The sequence below is a fragment of the Emydura macquarii genome, unplaced genomic scaffold (assembly GCF_026122565.2).
Source record: "Emydura macquarii macquarii isolate MOO-44397 ecotype Brisbane River unplaced genomic scaffold, CSIRO-AGI_Emac_v2 contig_973, whole genome shotgun sequence".
In the NCBI taxonomy this organism is placed as follows: domain Eukaryota; kingdom Metazoa; phylum Chordata; order Testudines; family Chelidae; genus Emydura; species Emydura macquarii.
Window position 1 is genome coordinate 239,389 of NW_027131110.1, and position 17,052 is coordinate 256,440.

The 17,052-nt window shown below is 44.2% G+C and overlaps 1 protein-coding gene across 2 annotated transcripts in view; it reads right to left on the reverse strand.

Moving 5' to 3' along the window:
• The window catches only part of CCM2 (CCM2 scaffold protein), a 70,803-nt gene that overhangs the window by 16,620 nt on the left and 37,131 nt on the right, over positions 1–17,052 (reverse strand). For both annotated transcript variants that reach the window (XM_067544495.1, XM_067544496.1), the window contains exons 2-5: positions 10,076–10,249; positions 3,782–3,865; positions 3,099–3,282; positions 1,319–1,455 (exon numbers count right to left, since the gene is read on the reverse strand). In XM_067544495.1, coding sequence (XP_067400596.1) covers positions 1,319–1,455; positions 3,099–3,282; positions 3,782–3,865; positions 10,076–10,249 — 579 coding nt within the window. The remainder of the gene's footprint in view (positions 1–1,318; positions 1,456–3,098; positions 3,283–3,781; positions 3,866–10,075; positions 10,250–17,052) is intronic.

Here is a 17,052-nt window from a genome sequence, read left to right on the forward strand (position 1 = left end):
AGGCTAATTGTTCAGGAGATTTCAGTACCTGTGCTAGTAAAAAGGCTAGGTTAAGAAGAAACCCCTGAATGTGAGAACAGCCACGTGTGCCCAATTCCATTATCTTGTCGCCCATGATTTTCTCCAGCATTAGCTGCATGATTCAGTGAAGACCACGAACCATGAAGACTGATAGATTTCATGCAACTGAGGTACACTCATCACCTTTGTTTCAGAGGCCATTTGATGATAGGAACAAGGGATATACTGAAAACAAAATCTGAATATTCAAGTACCAGTGACTAAACTACCTCAAGGTCTTATTTCTATAACCTTGTCCTACTCTCCCCCTCAGCTCATTGGGTTTGCACACTATCTTGCCAAATCTGTCATATGTTAACCTAGATTGTAAAGATCTGGGGCAGCAATCTGCAAGACACAAGCACCCGTTTGGGAGCTGTGCAAATAACAGAGTTTAATACAAAGGAAGGCAGAACCTCTGCCCTGTAGATAATGGATTCATGTTATAGTTATTGCTCACCCTCTTTTTTTCCTGGGGAGGCGGAGACTGTGTGAGAACAACTCTACTGCGTATCATTATGCCCCTTAGCAGCAAGCTCAGAAGTACAGCAAGCAGCTGCTTTCCCAGATTCCTGACTGCAGAAGTGTGAGCTGGGTAGCAGATAGCATGCGCATGAAAAAGAAGTGTTCTCTAGTGTATTCCAGGTATCTGAATTATACTGTGATGCTTGAGACGGGGGCCATGTTTCCTTATTTGTACAGTGCCTAACACACTGCTGGAGCCTTAGCAATGCATTGAGTAAATACGTTATCGAGCCATGCAGGGTGCAATCTAAGCAGCCAAACACTTCAGGGAAAGCCATGCTCTGGGGCCTAGGCATTCCTGGTCAGGGAGAATAGTCTCTCCCAACACTGAGAGAAAGCGTTAGCAGAATAGGCCGATCTTGGCAAACTCAATTTGGATACTAGGCTTCTGGAGCGCCAACCTTACCCATCTCAAGGCACCACAGGAGCACCATACAGTGCACAGCGGGATGGATTCTGATCTCAGTTATACCATGTAGCCTGGAGCAACTCTTGTGAAGTAAGTGGAGTAATTATAGCTTTATGCACAAGTAACTGAGCACCAGAGTCAAGCCATGTATCTATGGAGAATATTCCCATGCAGCCCATCAGAATGCCTTCCTGTCACCCCATTTCACAGTTAGCGGTATCAATGCAAACCAAAGGGCTATTTTTCAACGGCATCTTGACTGAAGTTACAATATCAGGAAACAACATTAACACCATCTGGATCTACAAGGTAATGAAGTCTTACTTTGTTCTCTGTAGCCAGGACCACCAAACAACAAGCTTCCACAGGTACCACTCCACTCTCTGACAGTGACCCTGAAGTAAGTGCTTTGGAGCTTTCTGCACAAAGACTCTGGCTTGGGGAAATCCCAGGGTCCTGAGCTGAGAAACAAAGACGCTGTTAATGAAAGTGAGAGGAGGGAACATGGGAGTAATTAGCTCACTGACGCAGACTTATGCATTGCATGTGGCCAGCTGTCACTCTGATGCAGATTCCTGCTGTTTGGGACAGAATGAGTTTGTTTTTCACATGCACTACACATCCCCTTCATGTGTGTGGACTCTGATTCACCAGTATTCCCTCTGTCTTTAGTAGTGTGTTTGAGAAGGCCACATAAATCAGTTCCACACTCTCGTTCTAGAGTTTGAAATAGACTTGTCACTTTGGCAATTCAATCCAGTCACAGTAAATCAGATTGGACTGTTGATCAATTTACACTTCTCAAGTTTTGCCACTATATTCCCCATTCCTGTATTTTCATAAGGAATTTCATATAGGATCAACCAAGAATAGTAGATGAGCTAAACATGTTTATGCTTTGCTAAACATAAAATCCCTTAATGACTATTTTTCATGTCAGATGTAGCTGAGCTTAACTGGCCCATTATCATGATAGAACGAAGGAATAACTCCACATCTTTCTGAGCCCCTCTATATCATGCACTTATAGTAAAGGGTCCTGTAAGAGTGTAATGAAGGGTGAATGAATTAAGCCTGAAGTCAACTCAGGCTATGGGGACAAAAGCTGCCAGAGAAGGAAGTCAACTGATCCAGTGGCAAGAAGAAAGATCCCTCTGTAAAGCAGCAGTAGTAGTACAGAGCATGGATCTGGGCCTCAGATCCATACACTGTATAAAACAGAAAATGTTTGAATTGGGAGGCTCTTATTCCAGTGAAGGGTTCTGACAACTCCATATATCACTAGCTTCACTATTGTGGTTTAGGCAGCCACAAGAATCCATCAACAGAATTACAGCCTCCCAGGGAGTTACTCATTTATTCTCTATATTGTCCATCACTGTCAAACAACAAGTCACTGCCATTATATTCAATATGAAGAAAAGTATCAGCACCCAGAAACAATTACATCAAAAGATGGTTTAAATTGATTAACCAGACCGGATGGAGAGATTCCTGATCAATTTCTAACTTTTACAGCAGGCTCGCACGCAGACTCAGAATGAACGTACAACGCGTGCATTTCTCCTTCATGCTAAATGAAGTCTGGGACGTGAGTATGTCAATTCTAACTAAAATCATGATACAGAGGACATTTTCCACATCAGCAGGGCTGCTGTACTTGTTAATACCAATGGAAATCTTTCAAAACAGCCTTCTAATAGGGGAAGCAAGCAACCTTACTAGTTCTAAGCTTCAGCTCTAAATGTATAAATGGGATTGTATGACAGGTAGGCTGTGACAGCAGGAAATCCCTTCCAGTCTTATGTTCCTATATTAAAGAAAACAAAAACAAAAACACCAGGTCTATCAAAACTTACCGGTACTTCTAAACTGATGAAATATCTTATCCACATGCACTGGGAAAGTTAATGGCTGTTCCCACTTCATTAAACTGATCTGAGAGCTAGGAGCCTCCATCTGGGTGTAAGCAGAACATACGTCCACTTTTCGCTGCCAGAGTGGCGTAAAAAGATCTTCATGTACATGAGACTCAGGCACTTAGACTCCAAGTCAGAGAACAGATGCAACCTGCATCGCAATCCCTGTGCGGGTCACAGCCTACCTGTTTTCAGCACTACCAGGTGTGAGGAGTCATCGCGGATGTATGACACAGATGCGATGTCATGGATGGGGACCCTGAGTATGATATCCTCACCATCCCTCCACACCAGCTTGATGTTGTAGGCAGACAGACTAATCACAGCATCGTGTTCCTGGGTCAGCTGCCCTGGGAGCTGATGTGCTCTCTACAAACAAAAAAGCTTTCATAAAAAAAAAGCTAGAATAATTTCCTCTTTCATTAGCCCCAGGCAATCACAATGGCAGTACATTGCCCCTAGGAGGAAGAGAACACCCACACACCACCTGGCCGCAATTCACATTTTTTAGGCACCTAATAGTTGGTCATGTTCAAATGACCTTCATTTAACCTATTAAAATACAAGGACTAAAATCATTGAGAATTGGAACTAACACAACACATATTATGCATTTAAACATCCCCATAAAAAACCTGTTGCTAAATCTTCTCCACCCTTGTGACTTCAGTCATCTACCCCTGCATCCTAGTTCTTGGGCTGCAGGTCTTCTCAGAACAAGGATCAAGTCCTTAAACTCTCCACACAGCAGCATCCATCTCTCTGGTACTACACGTAAACATTAACTAAGAACAGTAGCGACTGTAGAGCTGATATAGTCATTCACAGCAGGGTTTGGGCTATGGCACTGGAATAGCCTGGTACTCACCTTTGCATTGTCTATGAAATGCAATATTTCAGTACGACTGGAGGGATTCAGGTATCCGGGGATGGATGTTAGTTGGCCTAAATACTGGGGGAAAACAAAAAACAAAAAAAGACCCATTACCAAGTGATGTATAACCTGACACACTGAAATCTCTCCATGTGCACTCACAGAAAGTGGGGTAAATTTAAAGAAAAATACATAGTTGGAAATAACCTCGAGGCCAGTCCGGAAAGAATCATTGACTGGCTGTTGCCTCAATGCCACATTTAGCAGTCACTTGAAATCCACTCACGACAAACGACTGGTGAAGCTACACATGGCTTCACTATTTATGCCGGCTGGTTTCCAGGAGTTGAAATTCTGACTCTCTGAGCTGGTCAAAAGGTGAGTATCTAAGCCTAGAGGAACATAATCTAGCACAGTGGTTTTCAAACTTTTTAGGCTGCATGCCCCTTTCCAAATATTACAGTCCACCACATGACCCCATCTGAGGGTATGTCGTCTACACTGCAGAGTAAAGTCGATTTTAAATCGACTTTTACCCGCCAAATTTTAGAAGTCGGAGGAGCGTGATCACACCACGCTCATTGGGTCGGGGAATTGCATCCCCACTAGCTGTGCTTGGGTCAACAAGCAAAGCAGTGCACCGTGGGTAGCTATCCCACAGTGCAACTAGCCACGGAGGCTTTTGGGAAGGTTGTTGTCCTCCCATGATGCAATGTAGCCCCCCCCCTTTCTTGCCCCAGCCCAAAACAGATAGACAATCTCCTTTTTGCGCCATTTTTTCAAACCTGTCAGTCTCTGCCATGCACACGCCATTGCCTGAGAGGAATGGAGCCCGCTCCGCTCTGCACTATTATTGCGAGCATCACAAACACCTCACGACTTATTCTGCAGTATTTTCAGGGGCGAGACAGGAGCCGCAGTGCTGAAATTGTGATGTTACACAGGCTGCCTTGCTACAAGCCATAGAACAAAACAACTCCCGTTTGCTGCAGGCTGTCATGCACCATCTGCAGTCAGTGGAGCGCAGCTTCTGGTCCCGGGAAACAAGCAGTGACTGGTGGGATTGCATCGTTATGAAGGTGTGGGATGATAAGCAGTGGCTGCAGAACTTTCGAATGCAAAAGGCCACTTTCTTGGAACTTTGCGGAGAGCTCTCCCCAGCCCTCAAATGCATGAATACTTGCTTGAGACCAGCTCTAACAGTGGAGAAGAGAGTGACCATTGCTCTGTGGAAGCTGGCAACACCAGACTGCTAACAGTCAGTTGTGAATCAATTTGGAGTCAGTAAATCCACTGGGGAGCAGCTGTGATACAAGTGTTCCGGGCACTAATAGACTTTTGCTAAGAAGGGTAGTGACTTTGGGAAACATGGAGGACATAGTGGAAGGCTTTTCCGAAATGGGGTTCCCAAACTGTGGCGGGTCAACAGATGGCACATACATCCCTATCTTAGCCCCGGACCACCTTGCCACAGAGTACATAAATCGAAAAACAAGGTTACTTACCAGTAACTGATGTTCTTCAAGATGTGTAGCTCATGTCCATTCCACTAAAGGTGTGTGCACGCCTCCATGCATGGCTACTGGAACTTTTTTCCCCTTAGCAGATCCCATAGGGCCGGCTCTGGTGTCCCCTGGAGTCCCGTGCACATGCTGCAGTATATGAGGCACTGCCGGCCCTGCGCCCCCTCAGTCCCTTCTTTCCGCCAACTCTGGCAGTGGGGACGGGCAGTGGGTTGTGGAATAGATATGAGCAACACATCTCAAAGAACATCAGTTACTGGTAAGTAACCTTGTTTTCTTCTTTGAGTGATTGCCAGCCCCTTCTCTCTCGTGGAGGTATGGGCGGCGACGGCATAAGCAAGGCCAACAAGGCTTGCCACTCTTTGGCCACCGGCAGTGTGCTGGATACCGCAGAGAAGCGGCTGGCTTGGAGCCAATTTGGGGCTCCGTGAGCCAGGCTTTCAGGCCGATTTTCCAGGTCTGAAATCCTTACAATCCATTCTCTTACTTACGAAGAGCTTCCCACACACTTTAGGGGGGTCAGTTAGCAGGAAAGCCTTCCCACCGGAGCACATACCTGCTCTCAGTAAGAAACTAAGCTAGACTATCTTCAAGTGTCTAACTACCACTACAGCAGTTACTAATCTAACTAATCAACACAAAAAATCCTAGTTTTAAGGTTTAAACACGGGGAATAAAGCGCTTGCAATGGAAGCACAGGCAGTTCCAGTAACCGCCATGGGCGGAAAGAAGGAACTGAGGGGGCGCAGGGCTGGCAGTGCCTCATATACTGCGGCATGTGCGCGGGACTCCAGGGGGCACCAGAGCCGGCCCTATGGGATCTGCTAAGGAGAAAAAAGTTCCGGTAGCCATGCACGGAGGCGTGTACACACCTATAGTTGAATGGACATGAGCAATCATTCAAAGAAGAAGGGATACTTCTCAGTGGTGTTGCAGGCCCTTGTGGATCACAGGGGACATTTCACTAACATCAGTTTGGGGAGGTCTGGAAAGGTGCACGACACACTCATCTTTAGGGACTCAGGACTGTTCAAAAAGAGGAAGGCGGGCACTTTCTTCCCTGACCATAAAATAAATATTGGCGATGTTGAAATCCCAACAGTGATCCTGGGTGATCCTGCCTACCCTTTGCTCCCCTGGTTAATGAAGCCCTACATTGGGCACCTGGACAGTGAGAAGGAACATTTTAATAATAGGCTCAGCAAGTGCAGAATGGTGGAATGTGCATTTGGACGTTTAAAAGCATGCTGGTGCAGTCTGCTCACTAGGTTATACCTCAGTGAAAAAAAAACATCCCAATAGTTATCTCTGCCTGCTGTGTGCTCCATAACGTCTGAGAGACAAAGGAGAAGTTCCCATTGGGCTGGGCTGGGGAGGCAGATAGGCTGGCCACAAATTTGAAGCAGCCAGATGCCACTGCAACGCTGAGAGCCCAACATGGAGAGCTGCGCCACAGAGAAGCATTGAAAACCCACTTTTGCAATGAGACACAACAGTAATGTGTGTTGCTTATCTGTGCTGTGCTTTCACTTCAAATCTCCTACCCATCCCCCTCCGTTCCAGTCCCCTCCCTCCTTCCCTTCTTATTCCTAAACAAACAGTCATGAAATGTGAAGCAGCATGTTTTCCCCCATAACCTTCCCCCTCCCCCCCGATCCATTCCCCCCACTCCACTTCCCCTCCCTTTGTTCCCTTTTTATCATAAATAAATAAAGAGCAATGAATTGGAAAGCAGCACTTTCTTTATTGGTAATCCTTCACATGGGGGGAAATGGAATAGAATAGAATTTTCCACATGCATTTTGTAGGGCCAGCGGTACAAAGCCCATTCTGGCTGTGCACACAAGAAATAATCATACATCCCCACTCCTTAAAGGGGCCATTGCCTTTTACTGCTCACCTCAACCGGCAAGGAGTGCAGCACGTACTGCACCCTGCTTAACCTCCTCCTAGACCACTTTGGGGTGGGGACTAGGAAAGACTAAGCTCAGAGCTTTGCAGGGGCTGCAGAGGAAGTCTCTCTTGCCACTGAGCTTCCTGAAGCTCAACCAGACGCCTCAACATGTCTGACTGATCCCGCATTATATGCAGCATCTCTTCTTGTGTTGAACGCTCATACTCCTGTGATACCTTCCTGTTGTCCATGTCCAGTTTGTCAGATAATGAAATCCTCCACGCTCTTAGCTCTGTGTCAGCAGCCACGGAGGCGTTCATTAGCTCATTAAACATGTCATCCTGAATTGGGTTTTTTTCGCTTTCTTATCTGTGACAGGCGCTCTGCAGGAGCATGAGACGGTGCACTGCTGAAGACCACATTGTCCACTGTGAGGGAAGCGAAGCACAAGGTACCCATTGTTAAGTCATCCCATGGATGAAAAGCAATGTTGCAATGTAAAAATAGGCCCCCTGAACTTTCCCAAGGGAAGACTACAACCGCATTCCATTGCCTGACTATTGCAGGGGTCGGCGTGCCGTTCCAGCCATAATAAACAAAGGTCGAGTGCATCTGTGTTAGTGAAATCCCCGGGACCCATGCTGCACAGGTCCATGCTCCCTAGAGCAGCATGGATGTGGGACTCCCAATTGATCAGGCTTTTAACAGGCGGAAGAAAGGGTGAGGGATGGGCTAGGGTTAACCATCTCTGGAGTAAAAAAATGGGAACCCATTTGCAGATGCCCAAGGGCTATAGCAACGTCCTGCTTAGGGACTTGAGGTGTGCCGAACCAAGAAAACCATCCCCGGCTGTGCAATAACGCACACTTTAAAAAACTTTCTTGGTCGCCTACTGTAAATGTGTGTAAATGAGTGATATCAGCCTGCTGAGGGTCAGAGAGGCAGAAAGGGAGGATTTGCTGCAAGCATCTGGCTACCGGCCTAGCCCTTATGCTGCTATGCTGTGCTATGCTATGTTCCACGATGATGCCTGCACAGTTAATAACAGAGTGGCAGGGGAAAAGTGTTTTATCGTGATGGAAGAAATAAGGCTGTCCTCCCAAGAAACCTTCTCCAAAGGATTGCAGAGTACCTGCACGAAAGCTTCCTGGAGATATGCATAGATGATTTTTGGAGAATCCCTGGCCACATAAATAATCTTTTCTGGGGTGAACCCAGTGCTTAAGCACACTAAGTATGAGGAAGCACAGACCCACCGCCACACACACCTCTTTTTTCCACTGGTACAAGATTCTGGACAGGGGATACAACTGAAGATATGCAATTTGCAGAACATACTCACCAGATGTGCCTTCCCCGGCATCCTGGTCAGTCACGGTTTCCTGCATCTGGGTGGGCTGCTCCTGTGTTGCAAACAGCTCCTGGATTTCAGGGAGAAGGGATACCCCACTCATCTGCCCCCTGTTCTCCTCGTCATCCTCCTTCTCCTTGTCCACAGATTCATCCTCATTCATCCTGGTCTCAGATTCCCCCGAGGTATCAACGCTGCGTGGTGGCATAAAGGTGGGGTCTCCACCGAGAATCCCATGCAGCTCCTCATAAAAGCGGCATGTTTTGGGCTTGACCAAACAGGAAATTGGAATTCAAAATTTCCCGCGGCTTCCGGGGAGGAGCTACTTCCTGTTTACATGGCCACAGTGCAGCAGAGTGTGAATGTGCACAGCAGTCAGAACAGAGCATTATAGGATACCTCCCAGAGGCCAATGATGTTGTTTTACATTACACTCTGCCTACACTGATGCTCATTCGACCCACTGAATTTGACTTCAGCGCTACGCCACTTGTGGAGGTGGTTTTATTAAGTCAAATTTTACTGCAATTTAAGTCAGCGGAACTGATGTGCCAGTGGAGACGCATACTTTAGAGGGTTGGTGTAAGCAGCGTTATGTCAACCTCCATTGTCAGTGTAGACCAGGCCTGAGATAGGGTCATTATATACCTATGATTAGATTGCCAAGTCTTACTAGATAAAACGTGCTGTCTGATGTTACAGGATTTTTCTCATGTACTCCTAGCGGTATGTGTACCCCAGTTTGAAAACCACTGATCTAGCATAACATTACTGACAGCTGTCTTTCCCCAGCAAGCGTCAATTTCCTACCAGCTAGATTTTTGTATTGTCAGATTATTCAATATTCTATTTAGCATCTTTCACACAGGCTGCATCCCAAAGGACTTTACATGAGTTAAAGATAGTTACAGCATTAACTAGTGACCAGGAATATATCGTTTTCAGCTGAGATGTCAGAGCAGACAGTTGATGAGGAGGAAATACACATGAGGGCTGTTCCAGATGGTAAGAGCTGCAGAGAAAAAAGTCTTGTATTAAGAGTGTGAGATCATGGAAAGAGATGCATGCACACAGTCCATTAGGTCAGCCTGAGGAAGCCCCCTGGGGAGTTGAAGTTTTGAACTTGACCCTAAAATGAATGGGGAGCCACTGGAGCGGCTTGATGGGAATGAGGTGGCCGTGCTACTTCATGTTTCCTCCATTTCCATTCCACTCGCTGCTGGGGAGCTACAAGTCTCACCGAGACCGATGTCGAAGATCACAATTTACAGACACGTGAGCATCTCAATGTCAGTGTCTTTTCTTCTTGAAGAGATGCACAAGGAAATGAACAGAGAGCCGTGCAAGTGAATTTAGATACCATTTCAAACACAGTTTAACGCTGAGGACCCTACTCTGCAAAGTGCATTGCAGAAATGTAATCTACCAAATCATCTACTGAACATGGCCATGAATTTGACAGGATGACGAGGCTGAAAAATGAATGAAAGACGGCTCCCCCTCCAGCCCAAAAGAGTTACCTTGACTTCCTTTTCAATGTAGTCATTCAACAATAGGTCTGGTTCAACTCGATCAGGCAAGGACAGCAGTACTGTATGAAGAGGTCGTCTTTCCGTAACCTTTTCCTGGGCCTTTTTATCCCGACCTTTTTCACCTTTCAGGAAGACTCGTTTGAAAGGGGACACTATTCCAGGCTGCTGGCAAAAACAGAAATGGTGGCGATTTAGGATTATGTTCGGCATGCTGTATAATTAATGCACACATGAAGGTGTCTTGCTAAAAGCAGGGCAGAGAGTTTGAGATGAATCAACTACTGTGCAATTAAAGGAGTTAGATTTCAGGAGCAGTACAAGAGTGCACTGTGTGCTCTCCATTTCAATGCACTGAGCAGAGATTAGGAGTACTGCAGCTCTTAGTGCTGCTTTCTCCCTCCTGAAAGGGCTCATTATTCACCTGTTGCTAAAACCCTTCTGAAATGAATGGCTTGTTCTCCTCCAGGCACCAAGTAATATTATCGGGGAAAAAGAGGCGCACAGAAATTCGTTTCTCTCCCCTCCCCCGAAAGATTGCAAATTCTGCATTAGTCCCAAGTGTTTGAGTTAGTTTGTTTTTTTTTAATCACTCATTGTTGCATGGAGCCCATGATAACTCCACCGCCAAACCATGAACACTTCTCAAGTGGCACGGTCCATGTCAAGGACATGTTCCACTTTGGCAAAAAGCTGCTCCTAAGTGTGCAGCGTATGTTTCCATCAAACAAGAGGCACCTCTCTCTCACACAACCTTAACAATCACTACAGTTCTGTACGGCGATACCGATCAGCTCCACAATAGTCAAAAAATGGATCAGGGATAAATGTTTACTGAACGGCCTGCAGTCCTCTTACAAGATGAGATTATACCCATTCTGCCTCTTATCATTGACAGAATGGGTACAAAACAGACCAAATCACAGAGTGGCATTAAGGGTCTGGATCAAATCTAAGACTTTATTGCAAATCCAGGAGAAATTATCCTTCCAATGACAGATGACACCTCAGTTCAGAGTCAATCATTTAGACCAATATTTTGAATCGAGCTACATACAATATGACAAATATAAACCTTGTTATATACCCTTATATTTTACCATTTATAAAATATTTATGGAACAACCAAAGAGGGGTCATGTTCTCAGACACAACCAGAACCTTATTACTGCCTGGTTTGTACAGCCAAACTGTTTCATTAATGCATTTTGAAGCAAGTCATGGATAAACTTGGAACATACCCTCCTCCTAACCCATATCTTCCAGGAATCCTCCCTACTTTACATTTCTCCTCAATCTTCACACCTTATCTGTTGGCCCATGTCTTTCCCAGCCTAGCTTGCAAGTTTTTTGGAACTTGCCCTACATTTGTAAAGTACAATATAAATTTACAGTGCTAGATATCAGTAAGTGGGTTTTTTTTTAAATCATGACTGACACTGTTCTTCAAAATGATAAATTATTACAGTATTCCCCTTCCAAGTACATACATAGATACACATTAAAATTAATACCTATAGAAGTAATTATCCCATTGAGAACATTGCGTGCCTTCAAATTTGTGAGAGTAACTACGCAATTTCATGATTCAACCCAACATTGACAGTAAGGAATTGGTACTAATGAGATCAGAGAATAAACATTACAGGGTTCAATATTTATCTATTCAGTGGTTTCCTTACGAAATTCAAGATTTTCAAAATCAAAAGATGAAGTTCAGCAAATTCAGTCTGGAATCTGGAAGAAAAAACATTAGCGGCGTTCTTTCTGTTTTTTGAAGTCGCTAACAATAATAGAGGCTCTGTGATCAGAGCTTAGCTAAATTATACTGAAGATGTGCAAGGCAGAACAGAATCCAGTTTGTTCTTCCATGGCTGTACCGCACTGCCAGGCTAATGAGTTGTTTGTGTCAATACAGTAAACAGATCTGCAGTGAGAAGATATGCAAAGAAAGGAAGTGCTGTTTTACAAAATAGCTTTGCAGATTATGAGGGTACTTTAACTTGCTGCCATCTGTTAGCAACAAACTTTTATGTTCAAATTTAGTTTCATTCCTTTTTGTGTTCTCTGTTGAGTTGCCACTATTAAAACATGAACATGCCGGCAAACAATTCAGATGAATAGTATGAGGATACTAAACATAAACCAAAGGAGCGGTCAAAAAATAAACTGCTCAAAGATTGTGAAAGTTACTGCTTCAGGAAAGAAGATGAGCCTCCAACAAGTTCATGATCAGCTATAGGCTGGCAACTCAAGCCTGTGTGTGCATGTGTGCCACCCACTCACCCACCCACAACTTCTATTGGATTTTATGGTAAAAAAAACCTAACACATCAGGACATGAATATAGTCCATATACAGCTAAGACAGTCTCACCCCATATTCCATTGTAATTTCACCCATACTGTTTTTTCTCAGAAGCACAATAAGTAAATACACATACATATCAATTTTAGTAATCCTCGGTTAATACTTTTTTGCGAGATCAGAGCTTCTGATGGTATAAGTAAATATAGCCACAATTTAAGGAGCCATCAAATAGAACTCTTAAGTCATGTTTGAAAACAGGACTTGGGCTCCTACATCACTTAGGTGCTTTTGAAAGTCTGACCAAACATACAATTCACTGGCTGAGTGTTCAATACCAACCCCACAACAGTCCACATAGCAAGATACCGCATGCACACACAGTTCCCGTGGGAAGATTGCCACCATTTTTCTCACAGCACAGTTCATGTAATTTCACCACCAAAACATGAACAAATGCACTAGACACACCCAAGTATAGATCACTGCCAAAACCAGAGAGCAAGAGAGAGACACAGAAGCTCTGCTTAAGCCTGCCTTACTACAAAATGGCCAGGCAGACACCGACAAACTTGTTAACTAAAATGTTTAGCAAAGGGTGCTGGACTTTCTAAATGCAGCATTTAGCATCTGCTTCAGCACAAGTGTCCATTTCTGTAGTTTCTACTAGAAGGGAAGACCTTATGATCTGCGACCTCTCAGGTTACGTCTACACTGGAAACATTACAGCAGCACAGCTGCAACTGCAGCATTTCAGTGTAGACACTCCCTACGTCAACGAGAGGGGTTCTTCCTTCGGCTTAAGTAATCCACTGCCCCAAAAGGCAGCAGCTAGGTTGATTTGACAGAAGAATTCTTCCATTGACCTAGCACTGTCTACACCAGGACTTAGGTTGGCAAAGCTACTTTTCTCAGGAGTGTGGCTTCTTCACACCCCTGAGAGACATAGTTATGCTGAGGTAAGTTCCTGCCCCGAGACAAAAGATACTTGCTTAGGTGTACAGTTCAGAAACACCACACACTTTCCACTCTGGCTTCTCCTTCTCCTCTGGCTCAAAATGCAAGTCAGATGAGCCCCAGCAGGCTTAGCAAGTTGACATTTCAATTGTGTTGCAAGGTAGTCAGCAATGAAGCTTTGTTTCCCAATGGCAGACCTCTGAGTGCCCTAGACCTCTCAGAAACGTCAGGCAAGTCTATTAACTTCAGATCCCCCCCTTTAAAATGGGGAGAACAAATGGGAAGGGCTTGGTTTTTTTCTTGTACTTTTCTGTAAAGCACTATGCACACATAGGGTGCTGTAGAAATTATTAGATCAAATAGCAATGCTTAGCTACCTCACCGGGGTGTTGTAAAGCACTTCCAGCACCCGATAGACCAATGCTATGGTAATGTTAGGTAGTTAATTCCTCCACTTCTCTAACCCAAGTGGCGTCATTGCCTCTTTTCTCAGAAACCATGGTCATTAGGATTGTAAGTTGCAGATCTTTCGTCTTATTTCTTTGACCATTGCTCTAATTTGTCAGGGTTACCATATATAGAGAGTCAGTCGGTGATGTTTTACTGATGGTTACAGTCTGTGGTTAAGATTATCAAACAGTGCTGCAAGTTTAACTTCTGTAGACTTCATTATGGGTTTGTTTGTTTTTTCCATTTTAGACTGATAGGAAAGATCTATTAAAACAAGTTAGTTCCTACCACAAATCACACAGAGATCCAAAATCATTTAAAAGAACATTCCATAACTGAACACTGCTTCTGGGGAAGTCCATGTTAAATAATATTTACCAGCCTCTAAAATGTGCTAGGCACTCTCCAGACATAAAATAAGATATAGTCCCTGACCTGCAGACCTTATATTCTCCTGGGCATACCATGGAAAACCAAAAATAAAAGGAGCGAGAAGGAGGAATGGGGACAAAGGTTACAACTACAAGACCATGTGTCTGCTTCAGTGGAGTCACACAAGCCTTGTGGGAGGCCTGTACTTTCTCCCCTGTGTTTACATAATTGATCACATTCTTCCCAACAGTAGCATTTTTTAAAAAGAGCTATCCTTCCCCTTTTCTAATGGCTAGACTCCAAGAGAGGAAGAGCCCCCTTTCCAGCAAGAAGTCGAGCAGAGCCCATCGAAAGGAACCCGCTACACTTCCTGAGTCTAAGAGGTTTGAAGCCCAAAATCAGCAGTTTTGCCTGAGTATGCACTGCAGGATTTAGCACTTTGGTTCTATTAAAGTACATAAGACACCAGAAATAAAGTAGTTGGTCTCCATAGCTTACTTCTGGTGCTATGAAAAAAAAATCCAGATTACTCTATACTGATCTAATTACAACTGTATCTTCAGAAATAAACATTGAATGTAAATCTAAGAAAAGAGAAAAATCTGCAAGTCAGTTTCAATAGTGCACCCAAAATGATCTCAGAGGAACACGCACCCCCCTTCACATGCAGGGTTCTGGTGGCTTTGAAAATATTAGGGTTCCTATGTGACAGTGGTAGCCATTTGACCAAATTACCTCTAACACCGTAGAAGAAACTTTTGGCTTTACCCTTACAACTTCATCCACACTACAGACAGGCAAAAGGACATGCAGGAAACACACTTGTTCCCAACTAACTTACACATCCCAGTGCAGTGAACGGATGCCTGAACTTAAAAAGGAGGGAGATCTACAAACTCATCATCAATGGAGAGAGTCTGGATTTTGCTTTCTGAAAGCCTCTCGGAGAGACAGAAGTAAGAGAGCGACCGTACAATGCAGAACAGAGAACTACTGAACTCTGAAGGCCATTTATGTTAAGAGTCAATACAAAAACCTACACCTACCTCGTTCTCCATCTATGCACCCAGCTAGGAAATGCAGAAACAAAACGTGTTGTGGAGCTACTTCTCTAGCTCCAAAAAAGTCCCGTTTCACCTACTGTTATTGTAAACCAACAGGCTTTCCATTTGCCGTTGGATCATGTGGAGGAGCAAGGCATAACGGTTAGTTTTCACTCTTCAACAACAACGTTAGCAGGAAGTGGAGTAACCACAGTTTCCTTCTGCTAAACATGTTTGTACTGAAAAAAACAGTGAAAAAGTTGATGAGAACAAAAAAGCTCGAAGTGAAAAAAAGGTCAGATGAACTTTTAAGAGTAGCATCTTCAGTGCTGCCCCTAATCAAAAGGAATTATTTACTTCAAAAGGAATTCTCTCGGGGAAGTTCTATGGCCTGTGTTCTATAGGTCAGGCTAGATCACCACAATGGTCCCTTCTGGCCTTGGAATCTATGAATCCAGGATGAATCTGCAAAGCCGTGCTTTCCACTTCGCAGATACTCATAGTGTGAGGGACTCCTAAGTCTAGCATGAAGTAAGGAAATAGCAAAGAAACCACAGTGTGCTAACTACTCAGTAATCGGTTTCCAGCACTATCCTTCACCATCAGTCACCTGTCTCGCTCCTCAATCTGTGACACCAAGATAATGGAAATAAACTGGGGCTTCTTGCTAGTAGTCCCTACATTGTGGATAGGTAGTTATGCAAGCAGCTGTGAATGGAGATACCCCCCCAAATGTGAGAAAAAACCAGTTCCCCTCCCTGTTTCAGCTGTGTTACAACTGCTTAATACTTTAAGGCCCTACCAAGCTTTTTTAAGACCAAGAGCTGGAACGTTCTGTCAGGGCCTAATTCATAATTTTTGGCAAGAGGACTTTTAAATAAGGCCCATGTCTATGTTACAAAAAATTGTCAGCCCTTGAAAACCCGGTCAGGAAGAGTGTGCCTGACACAAGACATTACACAAGACAGTCCTACAAAATGACAACGAAAGGAGTGTTCAAATAAGTTCTGCACGACTTGGACATAAATTGCAGAATACGGAATCAGAAGAGCAATGAGAATTAGCTGCATGCAATTTCTCACACACAGCAATAAACAAATTAAAAAAGCCCAACATGATTATTCCCTAACGTAATAGGCTTGTTAAACAGGGACAACACAATTCGTAATTTAAGGAAAAAGTACTTTAAGACTAATAAGATTTAAGACTTTAAGACTAATCACCCAATTTTGTTAGGCTTCAGAACACCATACTCCCTTAAGTGTTTCTGTGTAGTAGATCCACTATATAACATTGACCATTTGACATACAAACACCCCCTGCTGGCTTCCTCCCGGTGTATCTCGGCTGACGGATAAGTGGCTGCCAGCAGCAGTACTAAGATATGTGGTGCCAGCTACGGAGGGAAACTGACGAGGCTTATGATCCTAGTGAGGTTCCTTTACATCTGACTCAGCATGTCCAGTTGCCCTTTGCAGTCAATACAGGACATGAATGAAGCCAAGTCTCCATTCTTGCTGGATACAGTTAGCAATTTCTAAGTATCAGACACAATACTTCTCCTAGTGTGTCAGACTACATATATCAGAAGCAGCTATGGCTGGGGCAGAGGGACCTCATTTTTCCTGGTGATTTGTAAAAAAGCCAATGCAGCCAGTCTTCGTTACAAAATGAACACTCCTTCCTCATCATCTGCAATGAGAATCTCGAGAGGTGTCATTTCCTAGTCCTCCTCCCTTTGTTCCTTCCTGATCACTGCTGTGGCATATCCTGAGATGAGTCAGGGTGTAGCAACAGAAAGGAATTCAAATAAATGTCTATTGCAAAAGGCACTGGAGT